This window comes from Dendropsophus ebraccatus, chromosome 2, assembly GCF_027789765.1.
Source record: "Dendropsophus ebraccatus isolate aDenEbr1 chromosome 2, aDenEbr1.pat, whole genome shotgun sequence".
Lineage (NCBI taxonomy): Eukaryota > Metazoa > Chordata > Amphibia > Anura > Hylidae > Dendropsophus > Dendropsophus ebraccatus.
In genome coordinates this window covers 219722460-219748556 of record NC_091455.1, presented here as the reverse complement: position 1 = coordinate 219748556, position 26097 = coordinate 219722460, and the positions used below count along the sequence as shown (strand labels likewise).

Genomic DNA, 26097 nt, shown 5'->3' with positions numbered 1-26097 from the left:
ATATACACTACATGCAGCATATACTATATACACTACATGCAGCATATACTATATACACTACATACAGCATATACTATATACACTACATACTATACTACATGCAGCATATACTATATACACTACATGCAGCATATACTATATACACTACATGCAGCATATACTATATACACTACATACAGCATATACTACATACAGTACAGCATATACTATATACACTACTTACAGCATACAGTACAGCATATACTATATACACTACATACAGTACAGCATATACTATATACACTACATGCAGCATATACTATATACACTACATACAGCATATACTATATACCACTACATACAGCACTATACTAATATACTACATACAGCCATATACTATATACACTACATACAGCACACAGTACAGCATATACTATATACACTACATACAGCATATACTATATACACTACATACAGCATACAGTACAGAATATACTATATACACTTAATACCAGCATACAGGACAGCATTATACTATATACACTACTACAGCTACATACATGCATATACTACTTATACACTACATACAGCATATACTATATACCACTACCTACAGCATACACTACATGAGCAATACCTATATCACACTACATACAGCATATACTACTATACACTCATCAGCAGCAATACTATATACACTACATACAGCATTAATATATATACACTACATACAGCACACAGTACAGCATATACTATATACACTACATACAGCATATACTATATACACTACATACAGCATACAGTACAGAATATACTATATACACTACATACAGCATACAGTACAGCATATACTATATACACTACCTACAGCATACAGTACAGCATATACTATATACACTACATACAGCATATACTATATACACTACATGCAGCATATACTATATACACTACATGCAGCATATACTATATACACTACATGCAGCATATACTATATACACTACATACAGCATATACTATATACACTACATACTATACTACATGCAGCATATACTATATACACTACATACAGCATATACTACATACACTACATACAGCATATACTATATACACTACATACAGCATACACTACATACAGCATATACTATATACACTACATACAGCATACAGTACAGCATATACTATATACACTACATGCAGCATATACTATATACACTACATACAGCATATACTACATACAGCATACAGTACAGCATATACTATATACACTACATACAGCATATACTATATACACTACATACAGCATATACTATATACACTACATACAGCATATACTATATACACTACATGCAGCATATACTATATAAACTACATGCAGCATATACTATATACACTACATACAGCATATACTATATACACTACATGCAGCATATACTATATACACTACATGCAGCATATACTATATACACTACATGCAGCATATACTATATACACTACATACAGCATATACTATACTACATGCAGCATATACTATATACACTACATGCAGCATATACTATATACACTACATGCAGCATATACTACATACAGCATATACTACATACAGTACAGCATATACTATATACACTACTTACAGCATACAGTACAGCATATACTATATACACTACATACAGTACAGCATATACTATATACACTACATGCAGCATATACTATATACACTACATACAGCATATACTATATACACTACATACAGCATATACCTATATACTACTACATACAGCATATACTATATACACTACATACAGCACACAGTACAGCATATACTATATACACTACATACAGCATATACTATATACACTACATACAGCATACAGTACAGAATATACTATATACACTACACACAGCATACAGTACAGCATATACTATATACACTACCTACAGCATACAGTACAGCATATACTATATACACTACATACAGCATATACTATATACACTACATACAGCATACAGTACAGCATATACCATATACACTACATACAGCATATACTATATACACTACATACAGCATATACTATATACACTACATACAGCATATACTATATACACTACATACAGCATACAGTACAGCATATACTATATACACTACAATGCAGCATATACTATATACACTACATACAGTACAGTATATACTATATACACAACATGCAGCATATACTATATACACTACATACAGTACAGCATATACTATATACACTACATACAGCATATACTATATACACTACATACAGCATATACTATATACACTACATGCAGCATATACTATGTACACTACATACAGCATATACTATATACACTACATGCAGCATATACTATATACACTACATACAGCATATACTATATACACTACATGCAGCATATACTATATACACTACATACAGCATATACTATATACACTACATACAGTATATACTATATACACTACATGCAGCATATACTATATACACTACATGCAGCATATACTATATACACTACATACAGCATATACTACATACAGTACAGCATATACTATATACACTACTTACAGCATACAGTACAGCATATACTATATACACTACATACAGTACAGCATATACCATATACACTACATGCAGCATATACTATATACACTACATACAGCATATACTATATACACTACATACAGCATATACTATATACACTACATACAGCATATACTATATACACTACATACAGCACACAGTACAGCATATACTATATACACTACATGCAGCATATACTATATACACTACATACAGCATACAGTACAGCATATACTATATACACTACATACAGCATACAGTACAGCATATACTATATACACTACATACAGCATATACTATATACACTACATACAGCATACAGTACAGAATATACTATATACACTACATACAGCATACAGTACAGCATATACTATATACACTACCTACAGCATACAGTACAGCATATACTATATACACTACATACAGCATATACTATATACACTACACACAGTACAGCATATACTATATACACTACATACAGCATATACTATATACAGCATATACTATGTACACTACATGCAGCATATACTATATACACTACATACAGCATATACTACATACACTACATACAGCATATACTATATACACTACATACAGCATACACTACATACAGCATATACTATATACACTACATACAGCATACAGTACAGCATATACTATATACACTACATGCAGCATATACTATATACACTACATACACATAGTACTACATACAGCATACAGTACAGCAATATACTATATACACTACATACAGCCTATAACTATATACACTACATACAGCACACAGTACAGCATATACTATATACACTACATACAGCATATACTATATACACTACATACAGCATACAGTACAGAATATACTATATACACTACATACAGCATACAGTACAGCATATACTATATACACTACCTACAGCATACAGTACAGCATATACTATATACACTACATACAGCATATACTATATACACTACATACAGCATATACTATATACACTACATACAGCATATACTATATACACTACATACAGCATATACTATATACACTACATACAGCACACAGTACAGCATATACTATATACACTACATACAGCATATACTATATACACTACATACAGCATACAGTACAGAATATACTATATACACTACATACAGCATACAGTACAGCATATACTATATACACTACCTACAGCATACAGTACAGCATATACTATATACACTACATACAGCATATACTATATACACTACATACAGCATACAGTACAGCATATACCATATACACTACATACAGCATATACTATATACACTACATGCAGCATATACTATATACACTACATACAGCATATACTATATACACTACATACAGCATACAGTACAGCATATACTATATACACAACATGCAGCATATACTATATACACTACATACAGTACAGCATATACTATATACACTACATACAGCATATACTATATACACTACATACAGCATATACTATATACACTACATGCAGCATATACTATGTACACTACATACAGCATATACTATATACACTACATACAGCATATACTATATACACTACATACAGCATATACTATATACACTACATACAGCACACAGTACAGCATATACTATATACACTACATACAGCATATACTATATACACTACATACAGCATACAGTACAGAATATACTATATACACTACATACAGCATACAGTACAGCATATACTATATACACTACCTACAGCATACAGTACAGCATATACTATATACACTACATACAGCATATACTATATACACTACATACAGCATACAGTACAGCATATACCATATACACTACATACAGCATATACTATATACACTACATGCAGCATATACTATATACACTACATACAGCATATACTATATACACTACATACAGCATACAGTACAGCATATACTATATACACTACATGCAGCATATACTATATACACTACATACAGTACAGTATATACTATATACACAACATGCAGCATATACTATATACACTACATACAGTACAGCATATACTATATACACTACATGCAGCATATACTATATACACTACATACAGCATATACTATATACACTACATACAGCATATACTATATACACTACATACAGCATATACTATATACACTACATACAGCACACAGTACAGCATATACTATATACACTACATGCAGCATATACTATATACACTACATACAGCATACAGTACAGCATATACTATATACACTACATACAGCATACAGTACAGCATATACTATATACACTACATACAGCATATACTATATACACTACATACAGCATACAGTACAGAATATACTATATACACTACATACAGCATACAGTACAGCATATACTATATACACTACCTACAGCATACAGTACAGCATATACTATATACACTACATACGCATATACTATATACACTACACACAGTACAGCATATACTATATACACTACATACAGCATATACTATATACAGCATATACTATGTACACTACATGCAGCATATACTATATACACTACATACAGCATATACTACATACACTACATACAGCATATACTATATACACTACATACAGCATACACTACATACAGCATATACTATATACCTACATACAGCATACAGTACAAGCATATACTATATACACTACATTGCACAGCATATACTATATACACTACATACAGCATATACTACATACAGCATACAGTACAAGCATAATACATATACACTACATTACAGCATAATACTATATACAGCGACACTACAGCATAACTACTAGATACAATCTACATACAGCACACGTACAGCATAATACTATATCACACTACATACAGCAATATACTATATACACTACATACGGCATAACAGGAACAAGAATATACTATATACACTACATACCAGCAATACAGTACAGCATATACTAATACACTACCGAAAGCATACAGTACAGCATATACTATATACATACATACAGCATATACTATATACAATAAATATCAGCATATACTATGTAAAACTACATACAGCATATCCTATATACACTACATACAGCATATACTATATACACTACATACAGCACACACGTACAGCATATACTACTATACACTACATACAGCATATACTATATACACTACATACAGCATACAGTACAGAATATACTATATACATACATACAGCATACAGTACAGCATATACTATATACACTACCTACAGCATACAGTACAGCATATACTATATACACTACATACAGCATATACTATATACACTACATACAGCATACAGTACAGCATATACTATATACACTACATACAGCATATACTATATACACTACATGCAGCATATACTATATACACTACATACAAGCATATACTACTATACACTACATACAGCATACAGTACAGCATATACTATATACACAACATGCAGCATATACTATATACACTACATACAGTACAGCATATACTATATACACTACATACAGCATATACTATATACACTACATACAGCATATACTATATACACTACATGCAGCATATACTATGTACACTACATACAGCATATACTATATACACTACATACAGCATATACTATATACACTACATACAGCATATACTATATACACTACATACAGCATACAGTACAGCATATACTATATACACTACATACAGCATATACTATATACACTACATACAGCATACAGTACAGAATATACTATATACACTACATACAGCATACAGTACAGCATATACTATATACACTACCTACAGCATACAGTACAGCATATACTATATACACTACATACAGCATATACTATATACACTACATACAGCATACAGTACAGCATATACCATATACACTACATACAGCATATACTATATAAACTACATGCAGCATATACTATATACACTACATACAGCATATACTATATACACTACATACAGCATACAGTACAGCATATACTATATACACTACATGCAGCATATACTATATACACTACATACAGTACAGTATATACTATATACACAACATGCAGCATATACTATATACACTACATACAGTACAGCATATACTATATACACTACATACAGCATATACTATATACACTACATACAGCATACAGTACAGCATATACTATGTACACTACATACAGCATATACTATATACACTACATACAGTACAGCATATACTATATACACTACATGCAGCATACAGTACAGCATATACTATATACACTACATACAGTACAGCATATACTATATACACTACATGCAGCATATACTATATACACTACATACAGCATATACTATATACACTACATACAGCATATACTATATACACTACATACAGCATATACTATATACACTACATACAGCACACAGTACAGCATATACTATATACACTACATACAGCATATACTATATACACTACATACAACATATACTATATACACTACATGCAGCATATACTATGTACACTACATGCAGCATATACTATATACACTACATGCAGCATACAGTACAGCATATACTATATACACTACATACAGCATAGAATACAGCACATACTATATACACAGGGCCGTATTTGCCACTAGGCACCCGCAGGAAACATTTTTTATTATTACTATTTTATTTGTTAACCCCCTCCACCGCCCCGCCCTGTCAGAAAACAGGAAGTGCCGTGTTCTCCATGATAACTAAAATAAATGTATGTTGCAAACTTGCTTTATATCACATCTACTGTTGGTTTAGTTTTTAATAGTTATAACGATAGGTACACTTTAAAAAATATATTTAACATAAATACTTAATTTAAACAATAAGTCATTAGCTCATGACACATTCCCTTTAAATACAGCCCTACTTGCCTGGACTTCTCCATCCATCCTCCTGGTAGAGGTCATTGTGCCATGTTACCTTATGGATGTGTGCTGTCGTGGGGACTGCCATGTCACAGAGACATCGAGGTCAGTCGGGATCGGAGTGTTCAGACACGGAGCAGGGACTGGACTTCACACCGCTCGTACTCCTGATCGGTCACAGTCTGAACACTCAGATCCTGAGATCTAATGAAGGGTTCATGATATAATGAGATATGGAGAAAAGAGTGTGCAGAGAAAGGCAGATGGATAGAGCGTACAGGGATCACAGGCCACTGGATTACAGCAGATATTCCACAGGTTCCTGTCATGTAAGTCCAGTGCTGTCACCTGACTTTTTTGTACCACGCACCTTCTATACCGTTCCGGAAGCTACGTAGGGATGTCTCATTAAATGGGGGAGTATCGAAGTCTCTCAGTTTGAGCAGATTTTCAACATCTTCCAGTGTGGGCAGATTTGGAGCGTAGGGTGTTGTGCCAGGTCTCCGGTGTAGTCTTTCCATTTTATATTCCGCATCAGCCAAAGGGCAATATTCATCTTGAAAATTGAAACCACTGCATATGGCCTAAAGAAGAAAGAGAAACACAATAAGCAAATGAAACATCCTCAATTTCCCTGTCCGCTACCCATCCTAGTCATCAGTGTCAATGTCCTGTCAATCTACCTGCACTGCATGCACAAAGTACGCTCCTCAAGTCCTCACCATTAGCGGCACACATAGGAGGGCTCCCCAAGAGCCATGGGCTCCATATATAAGAAGCATCACTGTGGAAACCTTAAGACTTCTGAAGATGACCAGATGTATACAGTAATAGTGTTATAATAGTATGAAACTATTACTTCTCTACTAAGTGTAGAAAAGGGAAACAGTCATAGCCCTAATCCTTACCCAAAAGACATAAACCTAACCCCTCCGACACAGAGTCCCATCCCTAACCCCTCCGACACAGAGTCCCATCCCTAACCCCTCCGACACAGAGTCCCATCCCTAACCCCTCCGACACAGAGTCCCATCCCTAACCCCTCCGACACAGAGTCCCATCCCTAACCTCTCCGACACAGAGTCCCATCCCTAACCCTGCAACACCAGTCCCATGCTAACCCAAGCGCCATCCCTAACCCCTCCGACACAGAGTCCCATTCCCCCCCCACCCCTACCCCCCCACCCCCCCCCCCGATCACAGAGTCCCATCCCTAACCCCTGCAACACCAAGTCCCATCCCTAACCCCTCCGACACAGAGTCCCATCCCTAACCCCTGCAACACCAAGTCCCATCCCTAACCCCTCCGACACTGAGGCACGTCCCTAACCTCTGCAACACCAAGTCCCATCCCTAACCTCTCCAACACAGAGTCCCATCCCTAACCCCTGCAACACCAAGTCCCATCCCTTACCCCTCCGGCACTGAGGCACGTCCCTAACCCCTCCGACACAGAGTCCCATCCCTAACCCCTCCGACACAGAGTCCCATCCCTAACCCCTCCGACACAGAGTCCCATCCCTAACCCCTCCGACACTGAGGCACGTCCCTAACCTCTGCAACACCAAGTCCCATCCCTAACCCCTCCGACACAGAGTCCCATCCCTAACCTCTCCGACACTGAGGCACGTCCCTAACCTCTGCAACACCAAGTCCCATCCCTAACCCCTCCGACACAGAGTCCCATCCCTAACCTCTCCGACACAGAGTCCCATCCCTAACCCCTGCAACACCAAGTCCCATCCCTAACCCCTGCAACACCAACACCAAGTCCCATCCCTAACCCCTCCGACACTGAGTCCCATCCCTAACCCCTCCGACACTGAGTCCCATCCCTAACCCTTCCGACACTGAGGCACGTCCCTAACCCCTCCGACACTGAGTCCCATCCCTAACCCCTCCGACACTGAGTCCCATCCCTAACCCCTCCGACACAGAGTCCCATCCCTAACCCCTCCGACACAGAGTCCGATCCCTAACCCCTCCGACACTGAGGCACGTCCCTAACCTCTGCAACACCAAGTCCCATCCCTAACCCCTGCAACACCAAGTCCCATCCCTAACCTCTCCGACACAGAATCCCATCCCTAACCCCTGCAACACCAAGTCCCATCCCTAACCCCTCCGACACTGAGGCACGTCCCTAACCCCTCCGACACTGAGTCCCATCCCTAACCCCTCCGACACTGAGTCCCATCCCTAACCCCTCCGACACTGAGACACGTCCCTAACCCCTCCGACACTGAGGCACGTCCCTTACCTCTGCAACACCGAGTCCCATCCCTTACCCCTCCGACACCGAGTCCCATCCCTAACCCCTGCAACACCAAGTCCCATCCCTAACCCCTCCGACACAGAGTCCCATCCCTAACCCCTCCGACACCGAGTCCCACCCCTAACCCCTCCGACACAGAGTCCCATCCCTAACCCCTCCGACACAGAGTCCCATCCCTAACCCCTCCGACACAGAGTCCCATCCCTAACCCCTCCGACACTGAGGCACGTCCCTAATCTCTGCAACACCAAGTCCCATCCCTAACCTCTCCAACACAGAGTCCCATCCCTAACCCCTGCAACACCAAGTCCCATCCCTAACCCCTCCGACACTGAGGCACGTCCCTAACCCCTCCGACACAGAGTCCCATCCCTAACCCCTCCGACACTGAGGCACGTCCCTAACCCCTCCGACACAGAGTCCCATCCCTAACCCCTCCGACACTGAGGCACGTCCCTAACCTCTGCAACACCAAGTCCCATCCCTAACCCCTCCGACACAGAGTCCGATCCCTAACCCCTCCGACACTGAGGCACGTCCCTAACCTCTGCAACACCAAGTCCCATCCCTAACCCCTGCAACACCAAGTCCCATCCCTAACCTCTCCGACACAGAATCCCATCCCTAACCCCTGCAACACCAAGTCCCATCCCTAACCCCTCCGACACTGAGGCACGTCCCTAACCCCTCCGACACTGAGTCCCATCCCTAACCCCTCCGACACTGAGTCCCATCCCTAACCCCTCCGACACTGAGACACGTCCCTAACCCCTCCGACACTGAGGCACGTCCCTTACCTCTGCAACACCGAGTCCCATCCCTTACCCCTCCGACACCGAGTCCCATCCCTAACCCCTGCAACACCAAGTCCCATCCCTAACCCCTCCGACACTGAGTCCCATCCCTAACCCCTCCGACACAAAGTCCCATCCCTAACCCCTCCGACACAGAGTCCCATCCCTAACCCCTCCGACACAGAGTCCCATCCCTAACCCCTCCGACACTGAGGCACGTCCCTAATCTCTGCAACACCAAGTCCCATCCCTAACCTCTCCAACACAGAGTCCCATCCCTAACCCCTGCAACACCAAGTCCCATCCCTAACCCCTCCGACACTGAGGCACGTCCCTAACCCCTCCGACACAGAGTCCCATCCCTAACCCCTCCGACACTGAGGCACGTCCCTAACCCCTCCGACACAGAGTCCCATCCCTAACCCCTCCGACACTGAGGCACGTCCCTAACCTCTGCAACACCAAGTCCCATCCCTAACCCCTCCGACACAGAGTCCCATCCCTAACCCCTCCGACACAAAGTCCCATCCCTAACCCCTCCGACACAGAGTCCCATCCCTAACCCCTCCGACACAGAGTCCCATCCCTAACCCCTCCGACACAGAGTCCCATCCCTAACCCCTCCGACACAGAGTCCCATCCCTAACCCCTCCGACACTGAGGCACGTCCCTAACCTCTGCAACACCGAGTCCCATCCCTAACCCCTCCGACACAGAGTCCCATCCCTAACCCCTGCATGACCAAGTCCCACCCCTAACCCCTCCGACACAGAGTCCCACCCCTAACCCCTCCGACACAGAGTCCCATCCCTAACCCCTCCGACACTGAGGCACGTCCCTAACCCCTCCGACACTGAGTCCCATCCCTAACCCCTCCGACACTGAGTCCCATCCCTAACACCTCTGACACAGAGTCTCATCCCTAACCCCTCCGACACAGAGTCCCATCCCTAACACCTCTGACACAGAGTCTCATCCCTAACCCCTCCGACACAGAGTCCCATCCCTAACCCCTCCGACACAGAGTCCCATCCCTAACCCCTCCGACACAGAGTCCCATCCCTAACCCCTCCGACACAGAGTCCCATCCTTAACCCCTCCGACACTGAGGCACATCCCTAACCCCTCCGACACTGAGGCACATCCCTAACCCCCCCGACACAAAGTCCCATCCCTAACCCCTGCATGACCAAGTCCCATCCCTAACCCCTCCGACACAGAGTCCCATCCCTAACCCCTACGACACTGAGGCACGTCCCTAACCCCTCTGACACAGAGTCCCATCCCTAACCCCTGCATGACCAAGTCCCATCCCTAACCCCTCCGACACAGAGTCCCATCCCTAACCCCTCCGACACAGAGTCCCATCCCTAACCCCTCCGACACTGAGTCCCATCCCTAACCCCTCCGACACAGAGTCCCATCCCTAACCCCTGCATGACCAAGTCCCATCCCTAACCCCTCCGACACAGAGTCCCATCCCTAACCCCTCCGACACAGAGTCCCATCCCTAACCCCTCCGACACTGAGTCCCATCCCTAACCCCTCCGACACCGAGTCCCATCCCTAACCTCTCCGACACCGAGTCCCATCCCTAACCCCTCCGACACAGAGTCCCATCCCTAACCCCTGCAACACCAAGTCCCATCCCTAACCCCTCCGACACAGAGTCCCATCCCTAACCCCTGCAACACCGAGTCCCATCCCTAACCCCTCCGACACAGAGTCCCATCCCTAACCCCTGCAACACCAAGTCCCATCCCTAACCCCTCCGACACAGAGTCCCATCCCTAACCCCTGCAACACCAAGTCCCATCCCTAACCCCTCCGACACTGAGGCACGTCCCTAACCCCTCCGACACAGAGTCCCATCCCTAACCCCTGCATGACCAAGTCCCATCCCTAACCCCTCCGACAACTAGTCCCATCCCTAACCTCTCCGACACAGAGTCCCATCCCTAACCCCTGCAACACCAAGTCCCATCCCTAACCCCTGCAACACCGAGTCCCATACCTAACCCCTCCGACACCGAGTCCCACCCCTAACCCCTGCATGACCAAGTCCCATCCCTAACCTCTCCGACACTGAGTCCCATCCCTAACCCCTCCGACACTGAGTCCCATCCCTAACCTCTCCGACACTGAGTCCCATCCCTAACCTCTGCAACAGCAAGTCCCATACCTAACCCCTCCGACACCGAGTCCCATCCCTAACCCCTCCGACACCGAGGCACATCCCTTACCCCTCCGACACCGAGGCACATCCCTAACCCCTGCAACACCAAGTCCCATTCCTAACCTCTCCGACACCAAGTCCCATCCCTAATCCCTCCGACACTGAGGCACATCCCTAACCTCTCCGACACCAAGTCCCATACCTAACCCCTCCGACACCGAGTCCCATCCCTAACCCCTCCGACAACTATTCCCATCCCTAACCCCTGCATGACCAAGTCCCATACCTAACCCCTCCGACACCGGGTCCCATCACTAACCCCTCCGACACCGAGGCACATCCCTAACCCCTGCAACAGCAAGTACCATACCTAACCCCTGCAACACCAAGTCCCATCCCTAACCTCTCCGACACCAAGTCCCATCCCTAACCCCTCCGACACTGAGGCACATCCTTAACCCCTGCATGACCAAGTCCCATCCCTAACCTCTCCGACACAGAGTCCCATACCTAACCCCTGCAACACCAAGTCCCATCCCTAACCCCTCCAATGAGCTGTGATTAGAAGGATAGGAGATGGAGGATAAGAAGTAGTTGTAGGGGGTGTAGAAATATAGAGAAAGAAGTAACACCTGGGCCTTGGGGCCTGGTATTGAGCTGGGTGAAGGCTCAATAAATGAGAGCCAAGATGACGAGGCTTTGTGTCTTTAGTTGACAGAATGAGTTAGAGGCTATCCTCGGGAGCTTCTAGTTACACCTCTGACCTCCACTATGTATTATTACCCATAGGGTCGTTTAATGTTTGTCTCAAGCTTTAGTTAAAAAAAATCTGTCGCCATTCATATATACAGCTGTGTTTCTAGAATGTTTAAAAAGGTTTTTATTCTCTGGTACAAAGAGTCAGAGAGGCGTTCCTGAGCTCCTGTTCTGATATTCTAGCTTGCAGTTTTTTACAAGCTTGGGAACCCCCCCTCTTTGACTCTTTGTACCAAAGGATAAAAGGATTTTTCTATGTTCTGGAAACACAGCTCGATATATGAAAGGTCCTCTGTCTCTTTGACCTGTCAGCATCTAACAATTTGGAACATGAATTACAACAATGAGATGTACCGTAATAATACCTTCCAGAAGGAAAAGTGGGAGTAAGGATTGAGGACCCCCTGGGCATCATTAGTTCCCATCAGATCATCGGTACAGATGGTGCAGTTCTTCTCCGACCTCCAGTCAAAATAAGGAAGAGCAAAATCTTCATCTCCAGTTAGGCGTTGCATCTCTCGTTCCAAGAACAATAGGCCCAGGCGATGCCACCCGGGAAATACAGGGCCTTGATGAGCAAAGTTTTTTTCAGGGATAAATGTGCTATTTATCATGATTGGTTTCATGGAGTAATAATGCAACCATGCAAAAATGTCATAGAGAGAAGCATCCACAAAGCGGTAAGTCTCTCGATGGTGTCGGTCTCCTGTGCTCAGGACAACAAAATCTTGACTTTTTGTGGTCTTTGCTAAAGCCAAATAACTAAAAAATCTTCTCTGCTCCAGAGCTGACAGTTCCCGGATCTCTCTCCTTACAATTATTTTCTTCCTGTCACACTTCTCACCATGGTAGCCAAATTTGCAGTCGCCACAATTGAAGCCACTGTAGTTTCCGAAGCACTCGCAGGTATTCTCATAGTAGTGTCTAGGCCAGTCCAGCCGATCATCATTATACTGGGGAATCTTTTTTGCAGTTGAAGCTGCCCAGGCTATACACTTCCCACGACCAGACAGGGAACCACATGGGCTTTTGTCTTTCCAAAGTGGACAGCAAGTCTTGGTGCGAAAAGAAGCTTCAGATGTGCAGACTCTGGGGAACTGGCTGTCCACAAAGCAAAGGCCGAATGCAAGGAAGATGACAATGCTGAACATGACGTCCTGAAGCTGTTGGGCACCTGCTGACGGAAAAATGGGAAACAATGTTTAACCACTTTCAGATTGGAGCAGCGTCCATCACACCAGACTGGACATTCCCACTCTTTCCACCAGTTTGTTTGTTGATTTAGCTCCTTGTGTTCCTTGTCTTGACTACTGTAACTCCCTACTAATCGCTCTTCCTTTCTCTAAGCTCTCCCCTCTCCAGTTTATCCTGAACGCAGCAGCCAGACTCATCTTCCTCTCCAGTTTATCCTGAACGCAGCAGCCAGACTCATCTTCCTCTCCAGTCTATCCTGAACGCAGCAGCCAGACTCATCTTCCTCTCCAGTCTATCCTGAACGCAGCAGCCAGACTCATCTTCCTCTCCAGTCTATCCTGAGCGCAGCAGCCAGACTCATCTTCCTCTCCAGCTGCTATACCGACGTCTCCCCTCTGTGCCAGTCACTGCACTGGTTACCCATTAAATCTAGAATTAACTTCAAGCTCCTCACCCTCACCCATAAAGCTCTCCACAACTCTGCCCTCCATACATCTCCTCCCTCATCTCCACAACTCTGCCCTCCATACATCTCCTCCCTCATCTCCACAACTCGGCCCTCCATACATCTCCTCCCTCATCTCCACCTATCATCCTACCTGTGCTCTGTGTTCTGCTAATGATCTAACCTTAAAGGAGAAGTCCGGTGAAAATTTTTATTACAGTATTGTATTGCCCCCCAAAAGTTATACAAATCACCAATATACACTCATTACGGGAAATGCTTATAAAGTGCTTTTTCCCTGCACTTAACACTGCATAAAGGAAAAAGCACTTTATAAGCATTTCCCGTAATAAGTGTATATTGGGGATTTGTATAACTTTTGGGGGTGCAATACAATACTTTAATAAAATTTTTTGCTGTACTTTTCCTTTAACATCTTCCATAATCAGAACCTCTCATTCCCGCCTCCAAGACTTCTCTCGTGCTGCACCAGTTCTCTGGAACACCCTACCTAAAGAGCTCAGACTTACCCAATACTCACAGTTTCAAACGTGCCCTGAAGACTCATCTCTTCAGGTGTGCTTATAACCTTCCCTAAACTTGTTTCCCCCTTCTGTTTCCCTCGCTCTATATCTGACGGTTCCTGCACTCTATATGTTTACTTGCAATCAGACATTGGCGCTGTTACTGGCTCATCCTGTATTTCTAACTATGTACAATGGCCGGACCATAGACAAATAAAGCCCTTATGCCTGGTGTCACCCAAGTTTTAGTCTGTAAGCTCCAACAAGCAGGTCTCCTTTATATTTGTTTTGTTTTTTTGTATCTTTGTATTTTTTATTTATTCTAATTATTTAACTTTGTATTATGTACCTCTGTACTGTATGCATAGAAAAAGCGCTGCGGAATCTGTTGGCGCTATACAAATAAATGTATTATTATTATTATTATTATTATTGTGTTGCCAGTGGTCTCTGTTCACACATCTCCCCAATGTCTAGAGCTGTTCTTAAGTCTTGCAATGAGAACGGTGTTCTTGCGTCATATTATCAAGCAGGCTTAGTAAAAAAAAAAAAAAATAATTAAGGCCTCTTTCACACATCCGCATATTGGACAGATAGTGGACCTATTGATTTCCATGGCCCCATACACACATCTGTATACTGTCAGGCCCTGGTACAGATCAACCATTTCAATCAATGGGTCATTGCAAATTACGGACAGTTACGAGTGTGTAAAATTCAGACTGATGTAAAGTGCACATAGCAACCAATCACAGCGCAGCTTCCATTTCACCACAGCTAATTAAGATATGAAAACTCTGCTGTGATTGGTTGTTATGAGCAGTTTACACTGGAAGAAGCCGGAACTCAGGTCAGGCCTGATCCCTGATGACCCATCAATAACGGAGGATGAGACCGCACTACAATAAAGGGTTAACTAATCCATACCGACCCATCAATAACGGAGGATGAGACCGCACTACAATAAAGGGTTAACTAATCCATACCGACCCATCAATAACGGAGGATGAGACCGCACTACAACAAAGGGTTAACTAGTCCATACCGACCCATTAATAACAGGATGAGACCGCACTACAATAAAGGGTTAACTAATCCATACCGACCCATTAATAACAGGATGAGACCGCACTACAATAAAGGGTTAATTGACTTCTCCACCTCATAGTTCGGCTCCTCCCATACTTCACTACAACAACATTAGGATAAAAGTTAAAGGGATTTTTCAGGATTAGAAGAAAGTGGCGGCTATTAAAGTGATGGATCCAAGTTGTTATTCCCAATGGACAATAATATGGCCGACCCCTGCACCCCACCCCTGACCCCTGCACCCCACCCCTGCCCCCCACCCCTGCACCCGACCCCTGCACCCGACCCCTGACCCCTGCACCCGACCTCTGACCCCTGAATCCGACCCCTGCACCCCACCCCTGACCCCTGCACCCCACCCCTGCACCCCACCCCAGCACCCGACCCCTGCACCCGACCTCTGACCCCTGCATCCGACCTCTGCACCCCACCCCTGCACCCCACCCCTGCACCCGACGCCTGCACCCGACCCCTGCACCCGACCCCTGCACCTGACAGAGATAGAGAGCTGTTCAGTAATTGGTGGGAATACCTGGGTGCTGCTGGGTGTCTGCTCCGGTCACACTGTCAGCTCCTGAGTGGGTGGGGGTGCCGCTTTATAGGGTCCGGGACTGGGAGGGGACAGGTGTGTCTGCGGGGAGAGGACGGCCCTGAGGTGACTGGAAATCTTGGTTTCTCCCTCTAATTCCTGGGATTAGTCACTGACAAGGGAAGCACATTAATGAGTCAGAATCCTGAGCGCAGCTCCTGAGCACCCAAAGCTGATGGCACTGGAGGATGGGAGTGATTGCTCTCTCCATTCTTCTTATTATTACTAGCCGCCCTATTAAAAAACAAAAAGCGAGTTGGGGAAAGACCAAGAAAACATCAAAATAGAAAACACCCCACAAACATCTAGTAGCTTAGCCCCACGGCACCAAATACAATGGTAAAAAGTCTACAAAGCCGCACACCAAATAGGGGGGCACTCCGGGACCTAAAGGCACCGAGAGCGCTGTCTGTGGTAGATAGATAATACAAGGTGCGCTCTCCCACTCTCTCTAATGCACCTCAATATGTATGTGTGTCTCTACCCCTGCTCGCCCAGGGTCTGTCGGGGCACTCACCCTAATAAGGGGGACCCCTGCCCCCAACTACCCCTTTGGGATACACTCCCTATTATGACCCTATATCTATCATCCGGGCATAGCATGAAAAGAAAAAATATTAGGCGGTGCGATAAGGTGAGAGAACCTACTAACAATAGATGACAATGGGGATCAGAAAGAAAATCCCCCAATAGCTAAAGTAGCTGATCAATCCAATCAATTCGCCCACAATTTTACAATCAATTCGATTTTGTGTGAAAATTGTAAATTTGATTTTCACAAAAAATCATTGCGGGTGGTGAGGTGCGCGGTGGCGGCGAGCGGTCCGGAGCAGGGGGTGAGGTGCGCGGTGGCGGCGAGCGGTCCGGAGCAGGGGGTGAGGTGCGCGGTGGCGGCGAGCGGTCCGGAGCAGGGGGTGAGGTGAGCGGTGGCGGCGAGCGGTCCGGAGCAGGGGGTGAGGTGAGCGGTGGTGGCGAGCGGTCCGGAGCAGGGGGGTGAGGTGAGCGGTGGCGGCGAGCGGTCCAGAGCAGGAGGTGAGGTGAGCGGTGGCGGCGAGCGGTCCGGAGCAGGGGGGTGAGGTGCGCGGTGGCGGCCAGTGGTCCGAAGCAGGGGGGTGAGGTGCGCGGTGGCGGCGGGGAGCAGACAGGGAAAGAGGAGCCTGTCCGCCAGGTATTACATAGGGAGAGAGGAGCCTGCCCGCCAGGGATTACATAGGGAGAGAGGAGCGTGCCCGCCAGGTATTACATAGGGAGAGAGGAGCCTGCCCGCCAGGTATTACATAGGGAGAGAGGAGCCTGCCCGCCAGGTATTACATAGGGAGAGAGGAGCCTGCCCGCCATGTATTACATAGGGAGAGAGGAGCCTGCCCGCCAGGTATTACATAGGGAAATAGGAGCCTGCCCACCAGGGATTACATAGGAAGAGAGGAGCCTGCCCGCCAGGTATTACATAGGGAGAGAGGAGCCTGCCCGCCAGGTATTACATAGGGAAATAGGAGCCTGCCCACCAGGGATTACATAGGAAGAGAGGAGCCTGCCCGCCAGTTATTACATAGGGAAATAGGAGCCTGCCCACCAGGGATTACATAGGAAGAGAGGAGCCTGCCCGCCAGGTATTACATAGGGAAATAGGAGCCTGCCCACCAGGGATTACATAGGAAGAGAGGAGCCTGCCCGCCAGTTATTACATAGGGAAATAGGAGCCTGCCCGCCAGGGATTACATAGGGAGAGAGGAGCATGCCCGCCAGGTATTACATAGGGAGAGAGGAGCATGCCCGCCAGGTATTACATAGGGAGAGAGGAGCCTGCCCGCCAGGTATTACATAGGGAAATAGGAGCCTGCCCACCAGGGATTACATAGGAAGAGAGGAGCCTGCCCGCCAGGTATTACATAGGGAAATAGGAGCCTGCCCACCAGGGATTACATAGGAAGAGAGGAGCCTGCCCGCCAGTTATTACATAGGGAAATAGGAGCCTGCCCGCCAGGGATTACATAGGGAGAGAGGAGCATGCCCGCCAGGTATTACATAGGGAGAGAGGAGCATGCCCGCCAGGTATTACATAGGGAGAGAGGAGCCTGCCCGCCAGGTATTACATAGGGAGAGAGGAGCCTGCCCGACAGGTATTACATAGGGAGAGAGGAGCCTGTCCGCCAGGCCTTACATAGGGAGAGAGGAGCCTGCCAGCCAGGCCTTACATAGGGAGAGAGGAGCCTGTCCGCCAGGTATTACATAGGCAGAGAGGAGCCTGCCCGCCAGGTATTACATAGGGAGAGAGGAGCCTGCCCGCCAGGCCTTACATAGGGAGAGAGGAGCCTGTCCGCCAGGTATTACATAGGGAGAGAGGAGCCTGCCGGCCAGGTATTACATAGGGAAAGAGGAGCCTGCCCGCCAGGGATTACATAGGGAGAGAGGAGCCTGCCCGACAGGTATTACATAGGGACAGAGGAGCCTGCCCGTGAGGTATTACATAGGGACAGAGGAGCCTGCCGGCCAGGTATTACATAGGGAGAGAGGAGCCTGCCGGCCAGGTATTACATAGGGAAAGAGGAGCCTGCCCGCCAGGGATTACATAGGGAGAGAGGAGCCTGCCCGCCAGGCCTTACATAGGGAGAGAGGAGCCTGCCCGCCAGGTATTACATAGGGAGAGAGGAGCCTGCCCGCCAGGTATTACATAGGGAGAGAGGAGCCTGCCCGCCAGGTATTACATAGGGGGAGAGGAGCCTGCCCGCCAGGTATTACATAGGGAGAGAGGAGCCTGCCCGCCAGGTATTACATAGGGAGTGAGGACCCTGCCCACCAGGCCTTACATAGGGAGAGAGGAGCCTGCCCGCCAGGCCTTACATAGGGAGAGAGGAGCCTGCCCGCCAGGTATAACATAGGGATGAAGCACCCTGCCCGCCATGTATTACATAGGGAGAGAGCACCCTGCCCGCCAGGGATTACATAGGGAGAGAGGAGCCTGCCCGCCAGGTATTACATAGGGAGAGAGGAGCCTGCCCGCCAGGGATTACATAGGGAGAGAGGAGCCTGCCCGCCAGGTATTACATAGGGAGAGAGGAGCCTGTCTGCCAGGTATTACATAGAGAGAGAGGAGCCTGCCCGCCAGGTATTATATAGGGAGAAAGGACCCTGCCCGCCAGGCCTTACATAGGGAGAGAGGAGCCTGTCTGCCAGGTATTACATAGAGAGAGAGGAGCCTGCCCGCCAGGTATTATATAGGGAGAAAGGACCCTGCCCGCCAGGCCTTACATAGGGAGAGAGGAGCCTGTCTGCCAGGTATTACATAGGGAGAGAGGAGCCTGTCCGCCAGGTTTTACATAGGCAGAGAGGAGCCTGCCAGCCAGGTATTACATAGGGAGAGAGGAGCCTGCCCGCCAGGGATTACATAGGGAGAGAGGAGTCTGTCCGCCAGGCCTTACATAGGGAGAGAGGAGCCTGCCCGCCAGGTATTACATAGGCAGAGAGGAGCCTGCCCGCCAGGTATTACATAAGGAGAGAGGAGCCTGCCCGCCAGGTATTACATAGGCAGAGAGGAGCCTGCCCGCCAGGTATTACAAAGGGAGAGAGGAGCCTGCCCGCCAGGTATTACATAGGGAGAGAGGAGCCTGCCCGTGAGGTATTACATAGGGAGAGAGGAGCCTGTCCGCCAGGTATTACATAGGGAGAGAGGAGCCTGTCCGCCAGGTAGTACATAGGGAGAGAGGAGCCTGCCCGTGAGGTTTTACATAGGGAGAGAGGAGCCTGCCCGTGAGGTATTACATAGGGAGAGAGGAGCCTGCCCGCCAGGTATTACATAGGGAGAGAGGAGCCTGCCCGCCAGGTTTTACATAGGGAGAGAGGAGCCTGCCCGTGAGGTATTACATAGGGAGAGAGGAGCCTGCCCGCCAGGTATTACATAGGGAGAGAGGAGCCTGCCCGTGAGGTATTACATAGGGAGAGAGGAGCCTGCCCGCCAGGAATTACATAGGGAGAGAGGAGCCTGCCCCCCAGGTATTACATAGGGAGAGAGGAGCCTGCCCGCCAGGCCTTACATAGGGAGAGAGGAGCCTGCCCGCCAGGGATTACATAGGGAGAGAGGAGCCTGCCCGCCAGGTAATACATAGAGAGAGAGGAGCCTACCCGCTAGGTATTACATAGGGAGAGAGGAGCCTGCCCGCCAGGTATTACATAGAGAGAGAGGAGCCTGCCCGCCAGGTATTACATAGGGAGAGAGGAGCCTGCCCGCCAGGTATTACATAGGGAAAGAGGAGCCTGCCCGCCAGGGATTACATAGGGAGAGAGGAGCCTGCCCGCCAGGTATAACATAGGGATGAAGCACCCTGCCCGCCATGTATTACATAGGGAGAGAGCACCCTGCCCGCCAGGGATTACATAGGGAGAGAGGAGCCTGCCCGCCAGGTATTACATAGGGAGAGAGGAGCCTGTCCGCCAGGTTTTACATAGGGAGAGAGGAGCCTGCCCGCCAGGTATAACATAGGGATGAAGCACCCTGCCCGCCATGTATTACATAGGGAGAGAGCACCCTGCCCGCCAGGGATTACATAGGGAGAGAGGAGCCTGCCCGCCAGGTATTACATAGGGAGAGAGGAGCCTGCCCGCCAGGGATTACATAGGGAGAGAGGAGCCTGCCCGCCAGGTATTACATAGGGAGAGAGGAGCCTGCCCGCCAGGTATTATATAGGGAGAAAGGACCCTGCCCGCCAGGCCTTACATAGGGAGAGAGGAGCCTGTCTGCCAGGTATTACATAGGGAGAGAGGAGCCTGCCCGCCAGGCCTTACATAGGAAGAGAGGAGCCTGTCCGCCAGGCCTTACATAGGGAGAGAGGAGCCTGTCCGCCAGGTTTTACATAGGCAGAGAGGAGCCTGCCAGCCAGGTATTACATAGGGAGAGAGGAGCCTGCCCGCCAGGGATTACATAGGGAGAGAGGAGTCTGTCCGCCAGGCCTTACATAGGGAGAGAGGAGCCTGCCCGCCAGGTATTACATAGGCAGAGAGGAGCCTGCCCGCCAGGTATTACATAAGGAGAGAGGAGCCTGCCCGCCAGGTATTACATAGGCAGAGAGGAGCCTGCCCGCCAGGTATTACAAAGGGAGAGAGGAGCCTACCCGCCAGGTATTACATAGGGAGAGAGGAGCCTGCCCGCCAGGCCTTACATAGGGAGAGAGGAGCCTGTCCGCCAGGTATTACATAGGGAGAGAGGAGCCTGTCCGCCAGGTAGTACATAGGGAGAGAGGAGCCTGCCCGTGAGGTTTTACATAGGGAGAGAGGAGCCTGCCCGTGAGGTATTACATAGGGAGAGAGGAGCCTGCCCGCCAGGTATTACATAGGGAAAGAGGAGCCTGCCCGCCAGGTTTTACATAGGGAGAGAGGAGCCTGCCCGTGAGGTATTACATAGGGAGAGAGGAGCCTGCCCGCCAGGTATTACATAGGGAGAGAGGAGCCTGCCCGTGAGGTATTACATAGGGAGAGAGGAGCCTGCCCGCCAGGAATTACATAGGGAGAGAGGAGCCTGCCCACCAGGTATTACATAGGGAGAGAGGAGCCTGCCCGCCAGGCCTTACATAGGGAGAGAGGAGCCTGCCCGCCAGGGATTACATAGGGAGAGAGGAGCCTGCCCGCCAGGTAATACATAGAGAGAGAGGAGCCTACCCGCTAGGTATTACATAGGGAGAGAGGAGCCTGCCCGCCAGGTATTATATAGAGAGAGAGGAGCCTGCCCGCTAGGTATTACATAGGGAGAGAGGAGCCTGCCCGCCAGGTATTACATAGTGAAAGAGGAGCCTGCCCGCCAGGGATTACATAGGGAGAGAGGAGCCTGCCCGCCAGGCCTTACATAGGGAGAGAGGAGCCTGTCCGCCAGGTATTACATAGGGAGAGAGGAGCCTGCCCGCCAGGTATTACATAGGGAGAGAGGAGCCTGCCCGCCAGGCCTTACATAGGGAGAGAGGAGCCTGCCCGCCAGGTATTACATAGGGAGAGAGGAGCCTGCCCGCCAGGTATTACATAGGCAGAGAGGAGCCTGCCCGCCAGGTATTACATAGGGAGTGAGGACCCTGCCCACCAGGCCTTACATAGAGAGAGAGGAGCCTGCCCGAAATGTATTACATAGGGACGAAGCACCCTGCCCGCAAGGTATTACATAGGGAGAGAGCACCCTGCGCGCCAGGTATTACATAGGGAGATAGGAGCCTGCCCACCAGGTATAACATACGGAGAGAGGAGCCTGCCCGCCAGGTATTACATAGGGAGAGAGGAGCCTGTCCACCAGGTATTACATAGGGAGAGAGGAGCCTGCCCGCCAGGCCTTACATAGGGAGAGAGGAGCCTGTCCGCCAGGTATTACATAGGGAGAGAGGAGCCTTCCCGCCAGGGATTACATAGGGAGAGAGGAGCCTGCCGCCAGGTATTACATAGGGAGAGAGGAGCCTGCCCGCCAGGCCTTACATAGGGAGAGAGGAGCCTGTCCGCCAGGTATTACATAGGGAGAGAGGAGCCTTCCCGCCAGGGATTACATAGGGAGAGAGGAGCCTGCCGCCAGGTATTACATAGGGAGAGAGGAGCCTGCCCGCCAGGTATTACATAGGGACAGAGGAGCCTGCCCGCCAGGTATTACATAGGGAGAGAGGAGCCTGCCCGCCAGGTATTACATAGGGAGAGAGGAGCCTGCCCGCCAGGTATTACAGAGGGAGAGAGCACCCTGCACGCCAGGTATTACATAGGGAGAGAGGAGCCTGCCTGCCAGGTATTACATAGGGAGAGAGGAGCCTGCCTGCCAGGTATTACATAGGGAGAGAGGAGCCTGCCCGCCAGGTATTACTTAGGGACGAAGCACCCTGCCCGCCAGGTATTACATAGGGAGAGAGCACCCTGCCCGCCAGGTATTACATAGGGAGAGAGGAGCCTGCCCGCCAGGTATAACATAGGGAGAGAGGAGCCTGCCCGCCAGGCATTACTTAGGGAGAGAGGAGCCTGCCCGCCAGGCCTTACATAGGAAGAGAGGAGCCTGCCCGCCAGGTATTACATAGGGAGAGAGCACCCTGCCCGCCAGGTATTACATAGGGAGAGAGGAGCCTGCCCATCAGGTATAACATAGGGAGAGAGGAGCCTGCCCGCCAGGTATTACATAGGGAGAGAGGAGCCTGTCCGCCAGGTATTACATAGGGAGAGAGGAGCCTGCCCACCAGGGATTACATAGGAAAGAGGAGCCTGCCTGCCAGGTATTACATAGGGAGAGAGGAGCCTGCCCGCCAGGGATTACATAGGGAGAGAGGAGCCTGCCCGCCAGGCCTTACATAGGGAGAGAGTAGCCTGTCCGCCAGGTATTACATAGGGAGAGAGGAGCCTGCCCGCCAGGTATTACATAGGGAGAGAGGAGCCTGCCCGCCAGGTACTACATAGGGAGAGAGGAGCCTGCCCGCCAGGGATTACATAGGGAGAGAGGAGCCTGCCCACCAGGTATTACATAGGGAGAGAAGAGCCTGCCCGCCAGGTACTACATAGGGAGAGAGGAGCCTGCCCGCCAGGGATTACATAGGGAGAGAGGAGCCTGCCCGCCAGGGATTACATAGGGAGAGAGGAGCCTGCCCGCCAGGTATTACATAGGGAGAGAGGAGCCTGCCCGCCAGGTATTACATAGGGAGAGAGGAGCCTGCCCGCCAGGTATTACATAGGCAGAGAGGAGCCTGCACGCCAGGGATTACATAGGGAGAGAGGAGCCTGCCAGCCAGGGATTACATAGGGAGAGAGGAGCCTGCCCGACAGGTATTACATAGGGAGAGAGGAGCCTGTCCGCCAGGCCTTACATAGGGAGAGAGGAGCCTGCCAGCCAGGCCTTACATAGGGAGAGAGGAGCCTGTCCGCCAGGTATTACATAGGCAGAGAGGAGCCTGCCCCCCAGGTATTACATAGGGAGAGAGGAGCCTGCCCGCCAGGCCTTACATAGGGAGAGAGGAGCCTGTCCGCCAGGTATTACATAGGGAGAGAGGAGCCTGCCGGCCAGGTATTACATAGGGACAGAGGAGCCTGCCCGCCAGGGATTACATAGGGAGAGAGGAGCCTGCCCGACAGGTATTACATAGGGACAGAGGAGCCTGCCCGTGAGGTATTACATAGGGACAGAGGAGCCTGCCGGCCAGGTATTACATAGGGAGAGAGGAGCCTGCCGGCCAGGTATTACATAGGGAAAGAGGAGCCTGCCCGCCAGGGATTACATAGGGAGAGAGGAGCCTGCCCGCCAGGCCTTACATAGGGAGAGAGGAGCCTGCCCGCCAGGTATTACATAGGGAGAGAGGAGCCTGCCCGCCAGGTATTACATAGGGAGAGAGGAGCCTGCCCGCCAGGTATTACATAGGGGGAGAGGAGCCTGCCCGCCAGGTATTACATAGGGAGAGAGGAGCCTGCCCGCCAGGTATTACATAGGGAGTGAGGACCCTGCCCACCAGGCCTTACATAGGGAGAGAGGAGCCTGCCCGCCAGGCCTTACATAGGGAGAGAGGAGCCTGCCCGCCAGGTATAACATAGGGATGAAGCACCCTGCCCGCCATGTATTACATAGGGAGAGAGCACCCTGCCCGCCAGGGATTACATAGGGAGAGAGGAGCCTGCCCGCCAGGTATTACATAGGGAGAGAGGAGCCTGCCCGCCAGGGATTACATAGGGAGAGAGGAGCCTGCCCGCCAGGTATTACATAGGGAGAGAGGAGCCTGCCCGCCAGGTATTATATAGGGAGAAAGGACCCTGCCCGCCAGGCCTTACATAGGGAGAGAGGAGCCTGTCTGCCAGGTATTACATAGGGA

The 26097-nt window shown here is 48.2% G+C and overlaps 1 protein-coding gene across 2 annotated transcripts in view; it reads right to left on the bottom strand.

The window, feature by feature from the left end:
• The window catches only part of LOC138784961 (tyrosinase-like), a 36571-nt gene extending 19195 nt beyond the window's left edge, over positions 1-17376 (bottom strand). Inside the window, exons 1-3 of one of the 2 annotated variants that reach the window (XM_069960672.1) lie at positions 17246-17376; positions 13827-14638; positions 7831-8044 (exon numbers count right to left, since the gene is read on the bottom strand). In XM_069960672.1, the coding sequence (XP_069816773.1) occupies positions 7831-8044; positions 13827-14612 (1000 nt within the window). In that variant the 5' untranslated portion in view covers positions 14613-14638; positions 17246-17376. The remainder of the gene's footprint in view (positions 1-7830; positions 8045-13826; positions 14639-17245) is intronic. The other variant, XM_069960673.1, reaches the window with a different exon arrangement.
• Between the last annotated feature and the right edge of the window lie 8721 nt (positions 17377-26097).